We start from the raw sequence: 22120 nt of genomic DNA, 5'->3' as shown, positions 1-22120 counted from the left end.
TTTGATTTTTTTGATTTTTCATATCAAAAAATGTACAAATGTCTAACCTTTCATTGAAGTAAAACAATTGGGGGTCTCATGGAATTCACATTATGAAATAAACGTTTTTCCCCAGAGTTTGGAGAACACCTGACAAGAGATCAGAGACCATTCCTTCACACAGAATCTCTCCAGATCTTTCAGATTCACAGCTTCTTCTCTTCAGTTCTCCCCACTAATTTCAGGGTCAGGGAACTTGGACAGCCAGAAGCTTCATTTTGTGCTCAGTGACACATTTTTGTGTTGATTTTGATGTTTGTTTTGGATCATTGTTCTGATGGACGATCCAACCATGGCTCATTATAAGATTTCTAACAGAGGCAGTCAGGTTTAGATTTTTTATCTGATGGTATTTGATAGAATCCATGATGCTATCTATCTGAACAAGATATCCAGGATCTCTGGCAGAAAAATAGGCCCACAACATTAAAGATCTAGCAGTATATTTAACCATGGGCATTGGGTTACTTTTTATCCCTGTATGCACCAAGCGAGGAGAATTTTTCTTGAAACCCTCCCAAACAACATGTGGTGATATAGGGGCTGTTTGAGTTTTTTTTTTGTCTTTCTTACCCTAAGATTGAACTAATCTCTTCAATTCTCCAGCTGTGATCCTTGGAGACTCTCTGGGCACTCACGATCCTGAAGGGCGATGAGAGCACCGGAGCGGTCTGCCATTCATCCACGACCATCACCTCATGTTGCAGCATGATAATGCACAGCCCATGTTGCAAGGATCTGTACACAATTCCTGGAAGCTGAAAACATCCCAGTTCTTGCATGGCCAGCATACTCACCGGACATGTCACCCATTGAGCATGTTTGGGATGCTCTGGATCGGCGTATACGACAGCTTGTTCCAGTTCCTGCCAATATCCAGCAACTTCGCACAGCCATTGAAGAGGAGTGGACCAACATTCCACAGGCCACAATCAACAACCTGATCAACTCTATGTGAAGGAAATGTTTTGCACTGCGTGAGGCAAATGGTGGTCACACCTGATACTGACTGGTTTTCGGACCCCCCAATACAGTAAAACTGCACATTTTAGAGTGGCCTTTTATTGTGGCCAGTTTAAGGCACACCTGTGCAATAATCATGTTGTCTAATCAGCATCTTGATATGCCTCACCTGTGAGGTGGATGGATTATCTTGGCAAAGGAGAAGTGCTCACTAACACAGATTTAGACAGATTTGTGAACAATATTTGAGAGAAATAGGCCTTTTGTGTACATAGAAAAAGTCTTAGATCTTTGAGTTCAGCTCATGAAAAATGGGGGCAAAAACAAAAGTGTTGCGTTTATAATTTTGTTCAGTGTACATTGGAGAAAAACATTAATTTCATAATGTGAGTTTCCGCCCACTTTCAATTGTTTTACTTCAATGAAAGGTTAGAATTTGGTGATTTTTTTGAATGGAAGATCCAAAAAAATAAACAATGCAGATTTCAATGTGATTTTCGGCAATCGAGATCTGACAGCAACAGCACATTTTACCGCTTGGGCGAGCGCTACGCGGACAGCTTACCTCGCGCATTAAATCAGCGCGTTCTCAGTGATTTGCTGGTCTGCGGCTGATTTCAATACAATCCTGACGACTCATAATGAAAGGTTAGAATTTGGTGAATTTTTTAAATGGAAGATCCAAAAAAATAAACAATGCAGATTTATTTTCATAGCCGCCTTTGCTCATATTTACCAAGGGTGCCAATATTAGTGGAGGGCACTGTATATCTAAATATCTTATTTTGTGTTTCACAGCTTAAAAAAGACATTAATTCTTTTTGGATGATTGATGACAAATTTATATGTTTGGGTCAACTATCCCTTAGTATGAGGGATAGTAATAATTAGTGATTAAATAACATTTTCTTAACCTTGACTGGATGTTTAAAGAGCTTGACATATCCAAGGTCGTCCCCAGTTGCTAGCAACTTCCTGTCATTGCTAAGACATGCAGAAGTAACTTCGGTAACTTCACTGACCACAGGCCAAATTCCTTCACAGGAACTTCCAAGCACACATGTCCATGTGCTCCAGTCGATCTTGTCCACCTGAGGAAAGAAAGATTCATCAAGACGCAGACTAATTAAATTCCTATAAACACCAAGTGTTCCCCTAACCAGAACAATATGTAGAGTTTGTTTTAAAGCTGTATGTTGTAGAAAAAAACTGGCATCGAGCAACACTTTTAATGAAAATGAATTGGCAGCATAAATTTCAATATTAAAATCCAACTCAATCCAACAAAGACTGTAGCCAAAATGCCTCCAACAGAAGCTGTGCACTTAGCTGAAGGCAGGAGATCAGAAACACTGAAGGGCTTTCAGCTCTTACTAAATCTTAAGTTATTAACGTAAGCGTTCACTGTCTGTCCCAACGTAGCAATGGCCTTAAGCACGGCCTAATTCCCTGCCTCCAAATTTAGAGACAAGCTAATGAAAAGTGGGCCATGTTCTTGCCCTTAAGAGTGCCCTTCCCCCTCCCAGGGTGACACACGGTGAGATGTTCAGGATCCATACCTCTGTAGCAGGAATGGTCTGCTTCTTCCCACGAGGGGCCTCAAAAAATAGCTGCTCCTTTGCCGATGTGTTGACCTGCAAAAGCTTCCCTAATACAAGAAAACAGAAAAGAGATGCTGAGATGTAACGAAACTTTTTCCTATGTCTTCTTCATTTATTGTTGCTACTTTTCAAGGACTTTTATACATACAGTAGATTTTATTGCCCTTGACCTAAACTTAGACTTTCAATCGGCTTTGCTTGACAGTATTCTCAAGCTTGTGGTCATCCCTGTTGCTTGTGCACCTTTTCCGACCCAATTTCTTCCTTCCAGTCAACTTTGCATTTAATATGCTTTGATACAGCACTCTGTGAACAGCCACCCCTTTCAGTACTGACCTTCTGTGATCTACCCTCTTTGTGGAGGGTGTCAATGATTGTCTTCTGGACCATTGCCAAGTCAGCAGTCTTCCCCATTATTGTGGTTTCAAAGAACAAGAGATACCCGGAATTTATACTATAGGGATGGTCATTTAATAAATCTCAAATGAAAATATTCTAATATTTTGAGATACTGGATTTTTGACTTTCATGAGCTGTAAGCTCTAATCATCAGAACTAAAACAAAAAAAACCTTTTGAAATAATGAAACTTTTGTAATGAATCTAGAATATATGAAAGTTTCACTTTTTGTTTGAATATGCAGAAATGCAAATGAGAAATGAAGACTATACTGGAGGGTACGCTTTCAGTAAATATCAGTCTGTTTTTCGCAAAAAGATCAAAGAACAAACGTCGAATGGTGTACTTTTATCTAACTTAGGAAGAATCTCAGCGGTCTGGAACAACATGTGGATAGAATTTCAATTTTTGGGTGTTTATTGTCCTCATTTGTAAGTCGCTTTGGATAAAAGCGTCTGCTAAATGACTAAATGTAAATGTAAAATTACACTGCAACACGGACACATTAAAAGAAAGTGTGACCCAATATTTTATTAAGGCCTGTGAACACATGGAAAAAGCTGCAGATTCTAATGAGTAATTAGTAAACATCTTCTTACCTTTCTTGAGTTTGCGTACGGCGAGCATGCAGTGGCTGGGGGAGAGATCCCATATGCGCAGGGTCTTATCGTCGCTCACAGTGGCACACAGTGGCAGATGCGGGTGAGTGGCAAGACCCCAGACCTCACCCTCCATGTGGCCCTAAATACAGCCCATACACACACACACACACACACACACACATGATTTAATACTAACACATCAACATAACTGTCATTCTTTTCAGCACAAACACATCTCCTTTCTTATGCTCATGACAGACATCAAGCTTTTTCCGCCTGAAAATTGTATTTAAAAGAGTACATCTACATTTTTCTAGTGAGCATGGTGGCAGTGATTCATCAAATGATGGAGAAGGCCATTATAACTGGGCATATATCCAGACACATGGTGTTAAAGAGCTGATTCAGGAGCCTGGAAAACAGTGGTGGAGTGATGCTGTACAGTCCCAGTAAAGTACGCCAGATCACGATAGTCGGCCGTATCCTCCGCAGTCTTTACCTCGCAGTCTATACCTGATTTGCATTTCTTTTTAGCGAATCGGATGCTAAAATAATCCACATGCAAATAAACAATACTGTCAGCAGGCACAATTCATTTTTAGAGAATTTCCCCTAGTTTATTCTGACGCACCCAAGGGATCCATAAAAGGTTTTCCGGAAAAGCATTTCAGAGTGCAATAAACAAGAATTCAATCAAGCTCAAATGTTTTCTAGCAGCAAGTAGGACCTATAAAAATCTATGACTAAGGCTAACTAAATGCAGAGTTTTGTTGTTGTTTTTGTTCATTTCTACATCCTACTAATCACTTGATAAATTAACAAGCTAAATAAAGCAATGGAGGGTTTGCACCAACTGATATATAACATTTAGTAGGTAAACAATGACTTCAATAACAAGCACCAACCTGTAATTAATCACTGTGTCTGGCTCTAAAACTCAAGCCACACAAGCCAAAAAGACACACATTTAATCATTGCACAAAAACCAACTACTTTGCTTAACCATGACAGTCTGAGTACAGAAATACTGGAAAACTACTATTTTTGCCCAGTCTGTAGTTACTGCCGTTTACCATTTATTACATAACAACAGCCTCGGACCATTTTGTTTGTCCCTGAAGTGGAACTGGAGCAATTTAGTTCCAGTGATGATGGCAAAACTGTTGTGCAGAACACAACATTACAAAGTGGTTCAGTGGTGAGGGCAGGTGGAGAGACAGACACTTGACTGACTCATTCATTCTCAGGGTCATTTACGGGTGCTGCTGTAAGGAAAAAAAGGTTTTACAAAGTAGATTTGTATTTCTAGAAGAAAATAACACTGTTTGCAAGCGGTAAGGAGAAAAGAGTTTTAAAAAATCCAAGTATAGGTAGTAGGACAAAGAATGACAGGCATATGTAATACAGGAAGTTAATTAGATGTATTTTGCACAATTTTGTATAGAAACAGGCCTAAGAGAGAAGACCTATCACAGTTCAGTATGCAAATACTACAATTGACCAATGTTTTTAAAGACAAAAACAGATGGCAAACTTAAGACTGAAATTTCTAAAAATCTGTTCTAAACAGCTGAAGAAAACTAAATGGTTCAAACTAAATTAAACACAACAGAAAAATATCTTGAAACCACCCTAACAAAGTTTATAATGTATATACTGTATATTACTAGAAAAAATTACTATACTAATAGTATAAACCATAAGCCACAAGATCAACCAATGAAACATCAACCTTCTAAAAGGTTTTAATAAGAGTTTTATTTTCTCTTGCAAAGCTCATTATGCCTCAAATGTAAAGAGATACTGTGTTGTGATTTAAATAGATGAACGGTAATGGGGATTGAAAGTTTCTTAATGGTTGTTTTTGGTCAAGTTTTTTAAATGGTTGTGTAATACATATTGCCAGCTCACTGTCATAATGAACAGAAGCAGGTGTTGTCAGACATATCAAAGAGGCTTTTTTGAGTCTGACGGATAAAAAAGCCTTCATGTTGTTGCACAAGGCATGTGCAGACAGTTCCGGTCCTTGCCTGGTGATTGGCTGAGCCAAGTTGTTGTAAAATACTCTATAAACACACAACTGTGACCTATAAACACCAGTCTTACTGCACCACTGCATTGGTTTCTTGCTGCTTCTGTGTGTTGCTTGGTAACTCTTCTGCTAAACATTACTGGAGAACATCACATTCTACCTATTAACTCCCCTTCACTGTTCTAAAATCACTGTAAACCATGGCTTCTTTGGGTTTATTGCTTTAATGTATGCACATGGCTTATTCACGAGCGCATAATTTAATTGAGGGAAGGCCGCATGAATCTGTTAAGCCTCTTAATTTTCAACAATTTAGCTCATTAGGGAAAAACACAGTAATAATCTTTAAACAATCCTTTATTTAGTCTTATTTCTCAGAGTGTTTTTTGCCCCCATGTTTCATGGCTTGTCATGCTAATCTGACAGCTGAATCTGTGCCTTACCTGAACCAGAAGAGTGATGGGCCCATTTTTGTCCACCTCCAGAATCTCTCCGTTCTTTGTTCCTACAAGAATATGCCCATGACCCAAAGATATGGCACGAATGGAGGGGTTGTCCTCTAAAAGCAAACCTGCAGGAAGAGACGTGTTATAAATAAACACTCATCCATGACCTTGGCTTTCTATTTATTAAACACACTGAATGTTCTTTGAGAATGCATGGAGGTTTTTGAATGGCTTTAACTGCATAAGTTATTCACACTGTTGAAGCTACACTGCAAAGACAGTTTCTTAATTAGTATTTTTGTCTTGTTTTCCAGTAAAAAATGCAAAACAATGTACAATAAAATAAAAGATAGATAGATAGATAGATAGATAGATAGACTGTCTTTGAAATAATGCAAGAGATGTCCTCACCTTTGGAGCCTGGGGCCAGCACCGCTCGTTTTATGGCATACGTCTTGAGGCATCTCTCAAATGTGTCATCCCACAAAGCCACTATTCCATCCTTTCCACCAGTCACAAAACCCTTAGTAACAATACATTCACATTATATTTCTGAAATATTTAAAGGGACAGTAACTCAATCGTATTTCCTATTTGAAGCTAAATCTGATACCTTCTCCAGGGCGTGCATGCTAAAAACAGGCCCATCATGAGCTTTGACGGTTTTCACTAGGAACATGTCTCTCCAGATGCAGATGTCTCCAGTGCAGGTTCCTGAGAACACCATTTCTTCCGTCCAGCCGTATACCGCGCTCATCATTGTTTCGGTTTTTCCCATGCTGCCCTTCTTCCCAATCAGTCCACCGCCTGAGAACAGCAAAGGTTTGTGAGATGATCTCTGACAGGGGAAGTGTACTGATTCACATACTCCACAAGACATGCACAAGATGTCCATGTGAATCCGTATACATTTGAAAACACTTATTTTCCTCTAAGTGTTGGCCTTTTGTACACATTAATATGCTTTCCAGCAAAAATGGACCTTTTTGAAGATGTTCTCCCAAGTGGATACATTTGAAAACACTGTTTTCATGTGTGGACTGTAAAACAGACGTATTCAAAAACGATGATGCACATTTAGTCATATGCTTCAAATTGTACCCCTTATGTATCTAAGTTTGTGCCACAATGTTGTGCCTGCTATTCACTTTGCCCAAAATAATGTTGCTAAAGATAAGCGTTACTTTGTAGAATCTTCATATTTCATTTCTGCAAAGTTGACAGAATATTTACTCACAATTGCTATTCTGTGGCAAAAGATGATGACAGTTGCAATTTAGTGTATGTTACATGACAAAGATATGCTAAAAATGGGTAAGCTTTACAGACGACAATGTTGTCAAAATTATCCTGTTCACACAGATCTGTGAAAATGACTTAAAAGGCTGTATTATGCATGCCATAACACATAATACGCATGTGCATGACATTGTTTTCACACATTTGTGTTTTTGTAGTTTACACAGAGACAATAATGGTATAGTTTTCAAAAACTTACACTTACGCAATCATGCCAAGAAATGCTGTTGTCATGTAAATGAACGGCCAAAGTGCATAAAAAGTTTTACATTTTTTGGTGAAAATGGTGTCGTGTAAATTCCCCCTAAGACCACACATGGAATGACCATTCATATGGACATAGCCATAGACCTACCTGCTCTATGCCAAAACTTCATCTGTTTCACTCCAGCGGTTATCAGTTTGTCTGGCATATACGGGTTGATTTTAATGACAAATATTTTGTCTTTACTTCCCCTGTAAATAAAAAGAGAGACATTTACAGTATGTTATTAAATGTATTTGGGATTCTTTTGCTGACAACAAAAAGGATGAACTGAACAGCCCTCGATCTTTTTTAAGAGTTTAAAGGTTTGCAATCGGCACTGTAGGGCTGTAATTGACCTGTCTGCTGTGCTGTTTCCACTGTCTGAGTGCCGGTGGGGAATTTAGCAGCACGGGGGGCAGTGGCTGTCTGCGATTTTGCATTAGGCCCGATGTGGAGCGGGCAGAGCACTGAGCAGTGACTGCACTGTCAGGCCCTATTTACTTCCACCCGCACAAGCATCCTCTCTACCAGAGAAAGCCCCAGGGAGGAGTCGGCTGGAGCTCTGCGCTACCTATGAACTCAAGAGAATCCAGACAGGGAAATACAAACTCTTCAAACTCTAAGAGCAGGTATGCACTCTTTGAAACCTTGCTATATTACCGCAGTAAACCATGAGAGGATGTACATTACAGTGTTTTTAACAGGTTAAAGAGTTGTAGTTGGAGGTAATGTTAGCAACAGCTGTTTTACACAAGATTTTGACATTTTCTTAAGAAATTCTAGTTTGCCACCACATTCCAAGAACATTGTGGATGCTTGCCAGAGCTTTTCTGTGTAATACTTAAGGCTAGTAATAATAATGTTTTGAACGTGGTTTATATAGATTTTAAAGGGGTCATATGATGCGATTTCAATTTTTCCTTTCTCTTTGGAGTGTTACAAGCTCTTGGTGCATCATCACAATATGGTAAGGGGCGTAACATTTCTGTCACACGCTTGAGGTATTCGGCCAAACACAGTGCACTGGATAGCTGGCCAATCACAGCACACCTTGCTTTTCAGGCCGATGAGCTTTGTAAAAATCGACGAGTTTCAAAAAGGCGGGGCATAGAGGAGAAACAATAATGTACAGTATGTGGAAAATAATCTGTTTTTTGAACCTTAAACTGCATAAACACATTTCATTACACCAAATACACAAAATAATGTTATTTTTAGCAACATCATATGACCCCTTTAAAAATAGAACTTGTGTTAGGCAAGTTTTAAAGGTTTTTAAAATATTAAGACAGTTTTATATTTACTGTATAAACACCCATTTATATTGGGAAAAATAAAATAGTATAAATATGTGCAACTCTCATGTTTTCTGACCAGTTTAAATGTAAGTAATTGTTCCTTTTTCATTTGATTTATTTATTTAGTTATTCATTTATTTATTTAACACATTTTCTGTGAAATATTCTATGGACCTTTGCGGCTCACTGTGTGGGATTTTAAAAGCCAGTTTTAAAACAAAGAAATGTCTAATATAAGCACTAGAGATACAACACCAATACTGCCATTTAAATGAACACAACACACCAAATAAATAAATAAATAAATAAAATTTTAATTAACATCTAACACAGTATGCTGTGACAGAAGGATAAAACAATCCCTTAGTTAACAAACCAGCAAAAAAAAATAAAAAGTATTTCAAAGTATTAAAATGTGTCAATAAAGCTTTGGCTGGTTGGTGAAAAAAGCACAACTTTTCTCATAAATCCCCAAGAAATAGTTTGACGAATGCAATTTACTTTTAATCTATTTCTGTTGAAACTGACATTAAGAATGGGAGATATCAAATTGCTTGTCTCTTTTTTAAATAGCCAATAGGGGTTTAGTTTACACCACAAATTCGCTTCTAGTTATTAATAGTCAATTATATAGGTAATACTGGAAGAGGGAATTCATTCTAGATACAATTTTATTGGACAGATATTTTTGAGTCATCAATATATATATATTTTTTTCCTGTAAGATAATTACTGTGACTTTCACATGCTTATATCCGCCAAAAGTGTATTTTGTCAGCTTTTAGGAGCACACTAGCACATCATTTGCCCCAAGCAAACAAACTTGGACTACAACTTTAACGAAGCAAAGCAGGTATTATTCACTCACCGGATGGTGGAGAGCTTCTCTCCTTTCCTCCATTCCCAAAGGACGATGGTATGATTGTCATCCAGACCCACTGAAGCCAGCCTCTTCCCATCCGCTGCAGAGACAGACATCATACAGTACGGCTCTGTTTATACTCAACATCAGCCAAATAATAGCATGTATATCATGTAATGATTTTATACCATCTCCACCCTGCTAACAATGAAACAAGATGCCTCAAGTAATACAATGTGACAGCATCGCTCCAGTGGAAATTTTAATTGGATGGCATCTAATGAGAATAATCTTTTATGCTTAGGCCCATGACATTGACAGATACTAGGAGGCTGTTGTTTTAGCTTTGCCAAGAAAAGCTCTTCTATAAACCTGACCCTTTGATTTTAAACACGAAATTTGTCTCGTTTAACAAATTGTAGATCTGTTCACAAAGAATGTTTCAGCGATTTCAGAATCAATACATACAAAAATAAATAAATGTGATCGGTGGTTTTACATATTAGCCACATGGACTATTCCTGCATAAATGGGCAGTTTATAGCAAAAATAATCTGCAAAATGGAGAAGAATATGTGGCAAAGTCTGTATGTGCAAGACTAACAGGCTTTCTGCAGCTTACACAGTCAAGGCCAAGTCATGGGTTTGATTCCCAAGGAATGCAATAACTAATAAAAGTGCGTATACCTTAAATGCAATGTAAGTCACTTTGGATAAGAGTGTCTGCCAACTGCATAAATTTAATAGAGATCAGAATATGGAGAACCTGCTCAGGTAAGTTTGCTATGAAATCCACTGTTACAAATCCTATTCAGAGCTGTTACAGATAGATAAAATGTCATCTTCTGAGTGTCAAACAGTTCATGCCTCACTGTTAAGAAAATATAACAAAAAAAAGATTCTAAAAAAACCATTCCTTTTGATTCTATGTTCCACTCAAAGCTTCCTTTGTTTCACGCAAAGAACAACACACACACACACACACACACACACACACAAAAGGTGGCTGACCTATTTTTTCCAGACTGGAAATACTATTCTATTCATACTTTGATTCAGACCATGAGTCATACTATTTTATATGTGTCAGAAAGTAGAGCTATTTGTTCATTTTAGTATTTGAAGGATCATTTTAGTCTCCTAAAGTTTTCTTTTTGTAGTATACTTTGGCTCTTCACTCCACTTCATAAAGAATATACACTATAATTCAAAAGTTTGGGGTCAGTAGGAATTTTTTAACTTAAGAAATGAATACCAATTTTTATCGAGGATGCATTAAATTGACAAGAAATATTGACATGAAAAAGTGAAGTTCTTTTAATCTTTAAATCAACAGTAATAGTTATGTTGCCACTAATAATCAGGATACGAGACTTGACCTCAGGGTGGGGCTTTTTTTCACAGTGCATACCTGAGAAGTCAAGTGCACACACCCCAAACTGGTGGAATCCTTTAAGAACAGACAATGGCTTCAAAAACTCTGTTTCCCATATATGAATAGAAGAATCACGGCCCACCTGGATAAGAAACAAACACAGATAATTAATATGCCCTGACCACAAGCTGAACTAAATCTATTCTATTCAGGAGAGAAACATCTCTGCTCTGTGTGCTGTTGATGACAAAGACAGACGTTTGTGCAGCTGACTGTACCTGGCCTGTGGCTACATAGTCTTTGACGGGGTGGATGGCCAGACAGAGGATGTCATCATCATGGCCCAGGTAAAAGCGCTGTGTGTTCTGCTGTCTGTTGTACACCACTCCCACAGCCGCCACATGATACACAATCTCACCGGTCTGAGTGTAGAAGAGGTTACTTCTGCAGTCATAACCTCTGTAACTGAAACACACATTTACACACACACATATTACAAATGTCTCCTCGATCATAGCTCATCCTATACCCTATACTAAAGTCACTTGCATGCATGGATGTACATATCTATCTGAATGTAATTGTATTCAAGCGAATTTGAATATTTCCAAATCTTCTGAATCCATTCACCAAAACAATTTGCTCTGTAATGACATAACTAAGCCAGTAGGTGGCGACAAGTGAATGCTTTATTTTTTTTAATCATGAGTGAGCCACTGAATAAGGCACTCAACTGACTTGTTTAAAACACGTTTTTTACAAATGAAACGAGTCTTATTATACTTTATTAAAAATTGCATGTACAAATCTACCAAGAGACTCCAGAAAGACAGAAATTCTGTCATTCTGTCACCGGAACATCTAGTTATGACATTTTGATGAGGTGATGAATGATGCACAGATGAATTGTTCACAATAAGATCTGTAATATGTTTTTTTTTTTTAAAGCAAAAGGTGATTTTCATTTCATGCTGACTTTGAGCATTGAAATACAAATTACAACAAAGCTTTTTTTTATTTTTTTATAATTTTTTATCCATTTTGTAAACTGCAGAGCATAACTTGTATCAAGCTTTAGAAAAGCAACACTGGCCTAAATACATTTCATGATGTCCTTACATCTATTTAATTGTTTATGATCATCGTAATTTTTCATCATTTTTCAGTCTCCGCTTACAGCGCTATAAATGTATTAGTGTCGTTTCTACTTATTTCAATAAATGGACAAATAGATAGAGACAAACAAATGGGATTTTATCCTGTGACCTAAATTGCCTTGCTTCTGTAAACCATTGAGTAACCTCATCTAAGTATTTTCTTCAGCATCATCTCTTCATCCTCTAAAAGCAGATCCAGGTCTATTCTAGCAGCCAATGCACAGCTTCACTGGGCAACATTGCAATTACAACTGTACTGTTCTTTAATCCGTAACCCTCAATCCATCTAATGACCTATGGACGCATTTGAAACAAATGCTACACATTTGCAGTTCACCTTAATGAAGCTGTGGTTGTCATTGCAGGCCTTTGAGTTCATCTGAGGGTTTTTGAGAAGGATTAGCACGTTTGAGTGTTAAAAGACCAAAACTGATGGGCAACTGTGCTGTGAGTCCAACCCAGATCAGTTTCCAGGACAACTTCTACACTGGTGAACAGCACAAGACAGCCTTTCACTTTCTTCCCCGACTCCAACTTATCTCAGAGTAGTTGGAAAGCATGAGCTTGTGGGCATAGTTTTAACTCCCTTCAGTCTGCCATGTAAAGGGTGAAAAGGAAAGCAGACAGCACGGGGACACCTCAGCGTTGGTCAGCATCTTCTCCAGAACACAGCTGGAGGCTGTCAGAAAGGTCTAGTAATCCAGCAGACTTTGGGGGTGTCCACATGCATCACTCTGAGCTGTGGGCATAGTTTTAACTCCCTTCAGTCTGCCATGTAAAGGGTGAAAAGGAAAGCAGACAGCACGGTTCCTGGGACACCTCAGCGTTGGTCAGCATCTTCTCCAGAACACAGCTGGAGGCTGTCAGAAAGGTCTAGTAATCCAGCAGACTTTGGGGGTGTCCACATGCATCACTCTGAGCTTTGTCTGAGTCAGAGAGGCAGGCTGATGTTGAAGGTATTGGTAATGTCAAAAAACATCAACCTGGATACAACCTTCATAAGATCTGTGAATTGACAGCAACTGCTCTATAGTCTCTAAGGGTGACTAAAATTCATCTTTGGGACTGAAACTGGCACTTGCCAGAGCTGTGTTATGCATATTTTTAGCTAAATAAACTTTTGATTTGCAGGTGCATAAATAAATAATGAAAAATAAATGGAGACCTCTTTACACTGTGTCTACACCAGATGTGTGGTCTATTCAAAATTAAATCACTCCCATTACAATCCCCATAGGTTTATTTACACATATCATGCTTTGAATTTTAATCTTTCTGCATTAAAAAAGTATGTTTCTCATACACAATTAATCGCATATTAATATAATATATTTATATTGCACACTGAATATCCAAATTAATGTAGAAACAACATAAAGTTGGTCTATTTTAAATATGTATTTAATAGCATTTTTAATTAGCTTTTTACTAAGTAGCCTATTAGTAATGAATATCAATACTGTTACTGATGTCTCTATTTCCCCCTCAATTTAGCCATTAATTACAGCCATTCAACGCTGCAGTATAATTTTAAAGCCATTATTTTTAACATTTAATAGGCTTTGAAATGTTATGTAAATTTTAATTTAAGTGAACTTAAAACAATCTTCGTATAAACTATAAACTGTATATGCATAAACTTTAAATTGAATTATAGTTTTTTTTCAATTGCTTTGGCACATTTTTAGAAACAGTCTTAACTATCTCTAAACTGTAAGTGCAATTGTCAAAACTATTTGCTGAAACATCAGAACCCTATTGCATGTGTACAAAATGTAGTAACTCACCCAAAACATTTAATTCATGCATCAAAACCTAGTTATTCTATTATATTCTATTCTATTGAAACTCAGTGTTACAGTGGTCACAGTTGTCAAGCTGTTTGTAACACAAATTGTGTTACAAACAGCTTTGTGAACAAACTGTACACTATATGTTTATGTTTGGGAGACAGATTTTGGAGAGTAATGATTTGTTTACCATCTGTTCAGTACCTTTGAGAGCTCCTCAAATAACAAACCACAATGGCTGTCAATGTTGTTTGGGATCTGTTGAAGCACTTACCCATGTATAAAGTGCAACCTCAATCCACTTGCTGGAGCTCTTTCCCTCTTCTTCATAGCCATGGCACGATGCTTCTCCTTACACTGCTCTTTAAGCTGAGGTAGATCTTCTTTGTAAACCTGGACCAAAAAACTTCATAATAAAACTCCCCAAACACACAACTGAGGCAAATCTGTTAAAGGGGTCATATGATGTTGCTAAAAAGGGCGGCAACAATACTACAGCGAGAATAAAAGTTACGCTTTCTTTCTTTGCGTGAACATTTGGGTGGTGTTATGCAAATCTTCCCACATCGTGATGTAGACATGTGGGGGCGTGTTAGAACGAGCCGTTTTAGGTAGGCGTGGCTGACTCTTAAATTTTATAAAGAATATCTCTTTAGATTTGAGACTTTAGTCTTTGCAACTTTACAGATCTTCTTTATGCACCAAGAGCTTGTAACACTTCAAAGAGAAATGAAAATTTTAAATCGCATCACATGACCCCTTTAAGGAATTCAGACCCATGAGAGGACCTGCTCTCAGGTTTTGATAAACATATGTATTAAACAACCTGTCGTCGGTAAGTAAGTTGGGTCTCCTGTTCGATTTCAGAGTCCATCTCAGGCACGTCTGACTGATCCGAGTCGGATTCCTCACTGTGTGAGTCTACTAATGTCTCTGTAAGACAGAAAGGGCAAAAAAAATTGAACTCCTGTGTTGATTAGGCATTCCACTCAAGTAAAACAAATAAATGAATTAACAAATTAGCAACTATTCCATTTATCATGATCTCCTGAGAAACCCTGAGTAACTAAGTCATTTCTAAGTGCTGCCCCTCCTCTTTATAGATTTATCACTAAGAAAACTGCTGATGGCTAAGAAACAGAACTGCCAACGTGAGCAGTGAGAAATCCATTAGGAAAATGAACAGTGACATAGTAGACTGAGCAGCAACATGCAAAGAAAAAAAAACAAGAAAAAGTAGACTCAATTTGCATTAGTAAAATGGTGCTTTGCTTATATAATCCAGCACGTATTTTAGCAGCACAGCCATTGCCTTGACATTTATTTGTTTCTTAAATAGATTTTTAGATCATTTTTTTAGATTTACATTTTTCAAAAGATCAGTTTGTTCTGTCAGTTCATTTAAATGAACTAGTTTGATGATTTCTTCAGTTAGCAATTTACAGTTTTTTTACAGAAATATTTAATCGTCACTTTGTTTTATATTTTAACATTAGAGCAATTTATGTTTTTATTAGGGTTTTTTATAGTGTAAATTTGTCCTTGTTTATTTGTCCTAATTTTATAACTGCTCAGAGTGCAACAAAAACATCTACTAATTGAAATACTTAACCTAAGCATACTTTTAAAAAGAATACTTGTTACAGAAATTATATACTTAAGTGCGAACTGAATGTAATGTTTTCTGACATTTAACTGCATGTTACATGCAATTAAATGAAAATGTATTAAATTTATATTAACTTGAAGACTATAGAGTGCATTTTTGTCCCAAGTAGGACTTAGGTACATCTTTATATTTCATAATTACTTTTATTGTCTTTAAAATATGGTAAAAGTGTACTGCAAAATGTATTGACAAGCATTACTTTAATGTAATTTCTAATAAAAGTTCTATGTCATGCATTTAAATATCTTTGTAATTACACATTTAAAGTCACACTTCAGTACATTTAAAATATATTAATTATAAATGTAATATTGAATAATAATACAGTGTACTTTTTAAAAACATGACAAAGGATTATTAAAACAAAGATTTATGTACTTAAATATAATGCACTTTAAGGTAAAACTTTTAATTTGACAATTACATTACAATGCACACTTTTTAAAAGTGTCCTTAAAGTGGCATTTTGTTTCAATAATGCATTATCTTTACAGATTTTTTATTTTTATACTTATATGCTATACTTGATAGACAGACAGACAGACAGACAGACAGACAGATAGATAGATAGATAGATAGATAGATAGATTCACACCTTGAGGAGCTATATGAAGAGTTTCTTTTGACTTCCTTTCGGGGACAAACTTCCACTGGAACACTGAATGATCGGCTCCACCAATAGTAATCACCCACTGATAATCATGTGACCATCTGACATTGGTTATGTGTGCTGAATGCCCTAAATATTTTTTAAACTTAGCACCTAGAGATGTAAAACAGGCAGACTTGGGTAAGCATAAATAATGACAGAATGTCATTAACAAAAATGAGACCAAGAGTAAAAGAGGACCCACCTTTTCTTACACATGGGTACCGAAATAATTTAACTAATCCATAATCGTCTGCTGTCACTAAAACTTGACTATTGAAGTTGGCATCTACAGAGTTGATGTCATTGATATCAGAGTATTTAGGCCAGATCCCGTTCACCTCCGGCCCGAGGACACAAGTCCATGAAGACCACTGGACAAGCTTCAGTTCTTCCCTGTTGGTCACTTCCTTACCACCTAAACACAAACAACACCAAAATCAGTCGAAATTATATTATCCAATCCGAGGCATAAATACAAGCAATACATAATTCCAAGAGAGTACAGAGTTCTTACTGGGCATCCTGTAGAAGAGCCGCCGACCATTGCCGTCATTGGTCTGTAGATACTTGCTGTCAATGGACCAATCCATGTGTGTGATGAAGCTACTGGAGGCCACGCATTCGCCCGCCTTCTTGTATCGCTGCACAACGCCGTAGATGTCCACCGAGTTATCATTAGAGCCCACGGCTAGGTGCGCTCCGTCAGGGGAGTAGTCATTTCTAAGTGCTGCCCCTCCTCTTTATAGATTTATCACTAAGAAAACTGCTGATGGCTAAGGAACAGAACTGCCAACGTGAGCAGTGAGAAATCCATTAGGAAAATGAACAGTGACATAGTAGACTGAGCAGCAACATGCAAAGAAAAAAAAACAAGAAAAAGTAGACTCAATTTGCATTAGTAAAATGGTGCTTTGCTTATATAATCCAGCACGTATTTTAGCAGCACAGCCATTGCCTTGACATTTATTTGTTTCTTAAATAGATTTTTAGATCATTTTTTTAGATTTACATTTTTCAAAAGATCAGTTTGTTCTGTCAGTTCATTTAAATGAACTAGTTTGATGATTTCTTCAGTTAGCAATTTACAGTTTTTTTACAGAAATATTTAATCGTCACTTTGTTTTATATTTTAACATTAGAGCAATTTATGTTTTTATTAGGGTTCTTTATAGTGTAAATTTGTCCTTGTTTATTTGTCCTAATTTTATAACTGCTCAGAGTGCAACAAAAACATCTACTAATTGAAATACTTAACCTAAGCATACTTTTAAAAAGAGTACTTGTTACAGAAATTATATACTTAAGTGCGAACTGAATGTAATGTTTTCTGACATTTAACTGCATGTTACATGCAATTAAATGAAAATGTATTAAATTTATATTAAATTGAAGACTATAGAGTGCATTTTTGTCCCAAGTAGGACTTAGGTACATCTTTATATTTCATAATTACTTTTATTGTCTTTAAAATATGGTAAAAGTGTACTGCAAAATGTATTGACAAGCATTACTTTAATGTAATTTCTAATAAAAGTTCTATGTCATGCATTTAAATATCTTTGTAATTACACATTTAAAGTCGCACTTCAGTACATTTAAAATATATTAATTATAAATGTAATATTGAATAATAATACAGTGTACTTTTTAAAAACATGACAAAGGATTATTAAAACAAAGATTTATGTACTTAAATATAATGCACTTTAAGGTAAACTTTTAATTTGACAATTACATTACAATGCACACTTTTTAAAAGTGTCCTTAAAGTGGCATTTTGTTTCAATAATGCATTATCTTTACAGATTTTTTATTTTTATACTTATATGCTATACTTGATAGACAGACAGACAGACAGACAGATAGATAGATAGATAGATAGATAGATAGATAGATAGATTCACACCTTGAGGAGCTATATGAAGAGTTTCTTTTGACTTCCTTTCGGGGACAAACTTCCACTGGAACACTGAATGATCGGCTCCACCAATAGTAATCACCCACTGATAATCATGTGACCATCTGACATTGGTTATGTGTGCTGAATGCCCTAAATATTTTTTAAACTTAGCACCTAGAGATGTAAAACAGGCAGACTGGGTAAGCATAAATAATGACAGAATGTCATTAACAAAAATGAGACCAAGAGTAAAAGAGGACCCACCTTTTCTTACACATGGGTACCGAAATAATTTAACTAATCCATAATCGTCTGCTGTCACTAAAACTTGACTATTGAAGTTGGCATCTACAGAGTTGATGTCATTGATATCAGAGTATTTAGGCCAGATCCCGTTCACCTCCGGCCCGAGGACACAAGTCCATGAAGACCACTGGACAAGCTTCAGTTCTTCCCTGTTGGTCACTTCCTTACCACCTAAACACAAACAACACCAAAATCAGTCGAAATTATATTATCCAATCCGAGGCATAAATACAAGCAATACATAATTCCAAGAGAGTACAGAGTTCTTACTGGGCATCCTGTAGAAGAGCCGCCGACCATTGCCGTCATTGGTCTGTAGATACTTGCTGTCAATGGACCAATCCATGTGTGTGATGAAGCTACTGGAGGCCACGCATTCGCCCGCCTTCTTGTATCGCTGCACAACGCCGTAGATGTCCACCGAGTTATCATTAGAGCCCACGGCTAGGTGCGCTCCGTCAGGGGAGTACTTCAGTTCATGGATGGCCTCTTTACGGTCCTTAATGTGGACCACCTCCGTCATGTCCCTGCAAAATGAGTACAGGTCTAACAGATTTGCATATTTTACTTATTTTAGGTTGCTCTGGACCAGGGATACTCAAACTGCATAGCTCAGGGGTCACTTTTGGAAAGTGCAGAGTGACCAGGGGCCTTTGAGTAAAATTATCTGGTAATAGTAATAGATGCTTGATTTTGGTGAATACTTGAGTGTTTTTTTAAATGTGCAGTAACCAACAATTAGTAACCAACTGTCTTAGACCAGCCTTATATTTTAATCACCTTATTCATCAAATAATTGCCTTTTAGTTTTTACAGTTGAAGTCAAAAGTTTACATAAACCTTTCAGAATCTGCAAAATGTTAATTATTTTACCAAAATAAGAGGGATCATACAAAATGCATGTTATTTTTTATTTAGTACTGACCTGAATAAGATTTCACATAAAAGATATTTACATATAGTCCACAAGAGAAAATAGTTGAATTTATAAAAATGACCCCGTTTAACAGTTTACATACACTTGATTCTTAATACTTTGTTACCTGAATGATCCACAGCTGTGTGTTTCTTTGTTTTTTTTTGTTTAGTGATAGTTGTTAATAAATCCCTTGTTTGTCCTGAACAGTTAAACTGCCTGCTGTTCTTCCATTTTGCCTAAATATCGTATTTTTTCATTTAGTACTGCCCTTCAGAAGCTACAGAAGATACTTACATGTTTCCCAGAAGGCAAAATAAGTTAAATTTACCCTTATCTTCATGCATGATTTTTCCTTTTGGAGCATCAGTGAGCGTTTGAGTTGCATGTGAGTCCCTCGGTTGTCCTCAGTGTGAAAACATGGATCTCAAAACCATACAGTCATTGTTGGAAAGGGTTCAAATACACAAAAATGCTGGAAAACTAATATTTAAGCCCATAAATAAATGATGTAAGCCTATAAAAATACTAAAACTTAAACTAAAATTAAAATGAAAAGGGAAAATATAAAAATGCAATTACTATTATAGTATTTATTAATCAAAATATTAATAAATGTTATGATAATAAATAAATAACATTAAAGGGTCATGAAAACCCAGACTACTTTTTCTGAGATTTTAGCATGTTCTTATCCTATTAGAAGAGGCTTCGCTTAATTATTTACAACAGCATGTGTTGATTTGCTATGACAGACGTTTCAGACTGTGAGATCGCGTACATTAACTGAGAGAAACATTCATGGATCGAAGAAGAGTGTTTGTTTTTGCTTTGTAATAAGAGTTCGGCACAAATGCGTTTCATTCACTTGGTGAGCATAACCGTTTTTACAGCTCTGTGACATAACCCGTCAAAAGGCTGATATAAAAACCACAGAATAAGCCTTAAAAGTTCTGAGAGGTGCAACAGCTCATTCATATATATGTTTTCGATGCAGAGCGCAAATGGCTATGCATTTATTTGTGTTTTTAACTCGATGGGAGTGAAATTAAACTGTCTGAATGCAAAGCTGTGTGTGTTGTCTGTCTCCCCTCTTCCCCCTCCGCTCCACTGTGCACCACGCCCACTTTTTTAGCGTTTTTTTTAAACTGTGGTGAGAACTAACCACTCCTCTATATATATGACATAATTTCCTGTTTTTTTTCCTCCATGTTGTTTGCTGCACATGGCAAGCAGTGTTCAAATATTAATAAGCAGTGAAGCAGTTTTGATAAGCTTGTGGTAGGCTAAATTTGACAAGTATCCCTGCTCTAGACAGTCTGTTCTGCTGTGTTTTGCCTGAGTGCATCACCTGACTCTCAGCACTGTGAAGGATCCGTCTTTCATGCCCAGAGCGAGGTGGATTCCGTCCGTACTAACAGCAGCACAGCGTATAGGCTCCTCCATGTTGCAACGTGCTATTAGCGCATGATCTACAAGACTCCAGATCCTCCAAATCAAAAAGAAAAAGAGGAAATAATAACCCATAAAGATACACAAATTAGTGCACTAAATATTAAAGATCATGTTCTTAATAGCCTTCATCTAATCTGAGGTTAATACACTCACTGAGGAAAACTCTATTGCTCAGAGGTTTCATTACAGCTCATGACACATGAAGTGTGTAATGTCAATTACTGTCAATTTTCCATGCCACTAGCATGTACAAACGGAACTGCATAAGTAATCTCTTGTGAAAAACAAATGTGCCTTAGTGAAAAATAAATAAATATGCTAAAATGTATTTAAAATAAATCTATTTTATGCTAAGTATACTACAAATACATTTATATATTTACGTACTTAATAAAAATACCCTGCAATTGTACTTTTAGTATACTAAACTGGTAATTTTGGTAATTTTGTACTTAATGGACTTCAATTGCGTACAAAATAAAGTCCAACTAAAGATATACTGAAGTATATTTGATTGTGCTGAAGTGGAACTATTGCAAGTATACTTCAGGTACACTTTAAATATCTTGCATTTAAAGTCCAATATTATTCAAAGATGATACAATCCTCATCAATAGTGATATTAAAACACATTTTAGGCTTAATGTTAAGAAATGTGCATTGTGCACGAGTACTACTCCCAATAAAGTTTAATTATAATTTTTATATTACTAGGTCTCGAGCAATTTGTCAGTAAATATGTTAATAGATTTGAAATACAGAGTTCTGGAATGAAACTCAAATTGATGAAATTCAAACTGACCTAATGACATCAATATCACATGGCACAGCCGATTGGTTCTCTCCTGTATCGGTAGGTAGCCAATAAGCTCTCTGCTCAACATTCAAATATATGAATAGTGATTGCTGTAGCAGTTTGCAGCGTGCTTCAGAAACAGTGAAATCAACATCTAAGATAAGTGAATGCTCTTCTAATCCATATCGCTGTGTGTATTGCGTGGTATGCCTAATTGAATTTAAAAATGAGCAACCATAATCAAGTTTAAACTAAGAGTCATGTTAGCAGTTTGCATTGTATGCAGGAGCGAAATATTAAGCATATTAGCAGCAGC

The 22120-nt window shown here is 36.6% G+C and overlaps 1 protein-coding gene across 1 annotated transcript in view; it reads right to left on the bottom strand.

Moving 5' to 3' along the window:
- Window positions 1–21042, bottom strand: part of LOC107738277 (echinoderm microtubule-associated protein-like 5) — a gene marked incomplete at its 5' end in the record, with an annotated part of 58553 nt that extends 37511 nt beyond the window's left edge. The window contains 16 exons of the mRNA XM_016549993.1: window positions 1917–2093; window positions 2562–2650; window positions 3551–3743; window positions 6080–6207; window positions 6494–6605; window positions 6696–6889; window positions 7737–7837; window positions 9795–9888; window positions 11200–11305; window positions 11442–11628; window positions 14385–14503; window positions 14937–15043; window positions 18338–18505; window positions 18596–18808; window positions 18908–19164; window positions 20905–21042. Coding sequence (XP_016405479.1) covers window positions 1917–2093; window positions 2562–2650; window positions 3551–3743; window positions 6080–6207; window positions 6494–6605; window positions 6696–6889; window positions 7737–7837; window positions 9795–9888; window positions 11200–11305; window positions 11442–11628; window positions 14385–14503; window positions 14937–15043; window positions 18338–18505; window positions 18596–18808; window positions 18908–19164; window positions 20905–21042 — 2383 coding nt within the window. The remainder of the gene's footprint in view (window positions 1–1916; window positions 2094–2561; window positions 2651–3550; window positions 3744–6079; window positions 6208–6493; window positions 6606–6695; window positions 6890–7736; window positions 7838–9794; window positions 9889–11199; window positions 11306–11441; window positions 11629–14384; window positions 14504–14936; window positions 15044–18337; window positions 18506–18595; window positions 18809–18907; window positions 19165–20904) is intronic.
- Between the last annotated feature and the right edge of the window lie 1078 nt (window positions 21043–22120).

Source organism: Sinocyclocheilus rhinocerous, unplaced genomic scaffold, assembly GCF_001515625.1.
Source record: "Sinocyclocheilus rhinocerous isolate Xijiao unplaced genomic scaffold, SAMN03320098_v1.1 scaffold2028, whole genome shotgun sequence".
NCBI lineage: Eukaryota > Metazoa > Chordata > Actinopteri > Cypriniformes > Cyprinidae > Sinocyclocheilus > Sinocyclocheilus rhinocerous.
Note: the sequence above shows the minus strand (reverse complement) of the source record. Positions and strands in the feature narration are given on the sequence as shown.